Source organism: Octodon degus, unplaced genomic scaffold (genome assembly GCF_000260255.1).
Source record: "Octodon degus isolate 3935 unplaced genomic scaffold, OctDeg1.0 scaffold00064, whole genome shotgun sequence".
Classification (NCBI taxonomy): Eukaryota; Metazoa; Chordata; class Mammalia; order Rodentia; family Octodontidae; genus Octodon; species Octodon degus.
The window spans coordinates 7026533-7029034 of NW_004524640.1; the positions used below are offsets into that span (position 1 = coordinate 7026533).

Genomic DNA, 2502 nt, shown 5'->3' on the forward strand with positions numbered 1-2502 from the left:
TATACATATATAGATATTTATATATTTGAAGCCTAGTGATGTAACTTATGATCAATAAATATTTGTTAACTGAACAAATAAATGAAAAATGGATACATGAACAAAGTACAAAATCTCCCATGATAAAAACAAATGAAAGAGCATTACTAAAATACTCCTAGACATATTCTGTAGGGACTTAAAATTTAACATATCAATACTTGATGAAAAATACCTGTTTCATGTTATGTCTAAGATGTTTGATATGCAGACAGATAGTGAGGATAAGCTTAACAGCCTAAGTTGTATGATAATAACAATAAGCTTCTCTTCTGGAGGGTTAATAACCTAAGTCTGCAGACCAAAATTAGAGAAAAAGGCAGGCAACAAGGAAAGCCAACATTTTGGCCCTAGCCTTCCAAGGTCAATTAAGACTCAGGACATATGAAAACCTGTACTGTAATGTCATGTAACTCAGTAGTGTCCCAAATTTTCTGACCAAGGAGATTATGGGGCCAAAGAGGAAAGTGACCGATGATGTAGAGTGTGCCTAAGGAGAGTCACATGGAGAGAAAACATTCTCTCAGGTTTTCACAGAGAGCATATTGCCAAGCAATGGTCATGACTCATCCACATGGCTGACACTGACAAGGGATCTACAATCTGAGGTACAGGATCTCAGGATAAATCTTGAGGGGATTTCACTGACCTTATCAGATCCAAAAGCTACAAGTCTTGTTGCATAGGTCTGGCCCTATCTTGGTCTTAACCATACAGCAGAAAAGTATAAAAACAAAGTATAAGAAGTAAAGCCATACTGTTATGTTGAGCTGTAGGGGACTCAGGTCAACAATTTCTGACATTGCCAGTGAAGCGGAAGACCCAATACTATTATGGACTACTGGACTCTTTTAGAATATTTTGCTGACTTCACACACCTATAATATTCAAACAACGGAACTAAACAAAAAAGGGGATACAGATGAATGTACATTTTGTATCTGTGTATTCAAAATGGTTAGGACACATATATAGTTACATTCTCTTAATGAATAGAGGGATTTGTTCTAATAGTGTTTGTAAATAGGATATCATGTCTGCATCTTGTACAGCAAATTACCATTAGGAAAAGAGTATGCAATGTGTTAATTATTGAAACTGTCCTACCAATTTGATTTGAAACTGTCTCATTGCTATTTGTTTCTCAATAAAATTATGGAAAAAATAAAATAAGATGATCCTAGATTATTTTTTATTTGTGTGACCAAAGGCCATACAAGTAATAAGAAGAAACTACTCTTATGAATTTTTCAGAACTCCTTTGATCCTGCACATTTTAATTATTTATAAGAACAAAACAAATGATATTAATCTACTCACAAAAAAGGCACAACATTCTACACACTTTTTCTTCACTTCTACTCCCTTGATATTGGAAAAAGGATATTAACATTATGATTTTCATTCTTTACCTACTGGCATAATTATTCAAAGAAACAGCTTTTAAATGGTTTTTGTTTTGTTTTATTTTGTTGTGTTTTTTTTTTTTTTTTTTTCTTACCGTGGAACTAAGCAGTCAGCTCTCTGAAGAGTGGTGGCATCCAGCTCAAAAAGAGACGCGATGTCATTCCCATGCGGGACCGAGACGAGCGTATACATGATCTTCTCTCCTGCCTGGCGCTTTTTCTTTGAAGTTGGAAGGTCTCCATCTCTCTGCTGAGGAGGCAAAAGTTATTTACTTAGATCAGTTTGCTCACTAAACTCTCCAGTTACTCAGCATAGAAGGTTGAGTTTTATGTGTTATTTATTCACTGAGTTATACAAATGTATATTCCACAGTACCCAGAAGAAGTAGAGCTGGCTTAATATAGCATACTGTGCTGCTGAGATATGATGCCCGGCAGATTAGGAGCATTAAACTCACTTTCAAATGCGGATATTTTCAGCTTACAATGGGTTTATCAGAAGGTAACAGCTCTACAATGGAATGCTTTTTAAAAAAAGAAAGATTCTGCCATTTGTGACAACCAACATGAACATCAGGGACATTGTGCAACATAAAATACACCAGACACAGAAAGAAAAAAAAAAAAACACTGAGTGATCTCAATCACATGTGCAATCCTAAAAATAAAAGAAATGCATTAGAGAGAAGCAAGAAGAGCGTGGTGGTTACGAGGGCCGGAGTGGGGAGCAGGAAGATGAAGTTGAAAGGTATGAAGTTGCAGGTGTGTTGGGTGAATAACGATGGCACAAGGGCTATAGTTTTGATATACTGGAAATTTACACAGTAGATTGTAGGTGCTTTTATCATACATACAAAAAAAAAAAGTCACCATAGGAGCTGATTTGCTTGAGGACAGCAAGCATTTAACTCATACAGCATACCCTAAATATGCACAATTTTTTAAAAGCCAGAAAAAGAAAGTGGATAGTTGGGAGGGAAGGAAGGAAGGAAGGAAGGAAGGAAGGAAGGAAGGAAGGAAGGAAGACAGAGGGAGGAAGGAGGGAGAGGGAGGGAAG

General features: G+C 36.3%; 1 protein-coding gene across 1 annotated transcript in view; it reads right to left on the minus strand.

Moving 5' to 3' along the window:
* Itpr2 (inositol 1,4,5-trisphosphate receptor type 2) overlaps positions 1-2502 on the minus strand; it is a 528924-nt gene that overhangs the window by 384101 nt on the left and 142321 nt on the right. The window contains exon 11 of the mRNA XM_023718939.1: positions 1541-1695. Within this exon, the coding sequence (XP_023574707.1) occupies positions 1541-1695 (155 nt within the window). The remainder of the gene's footprint in view (positions 1-1540; positions 1696-2502) is intronic.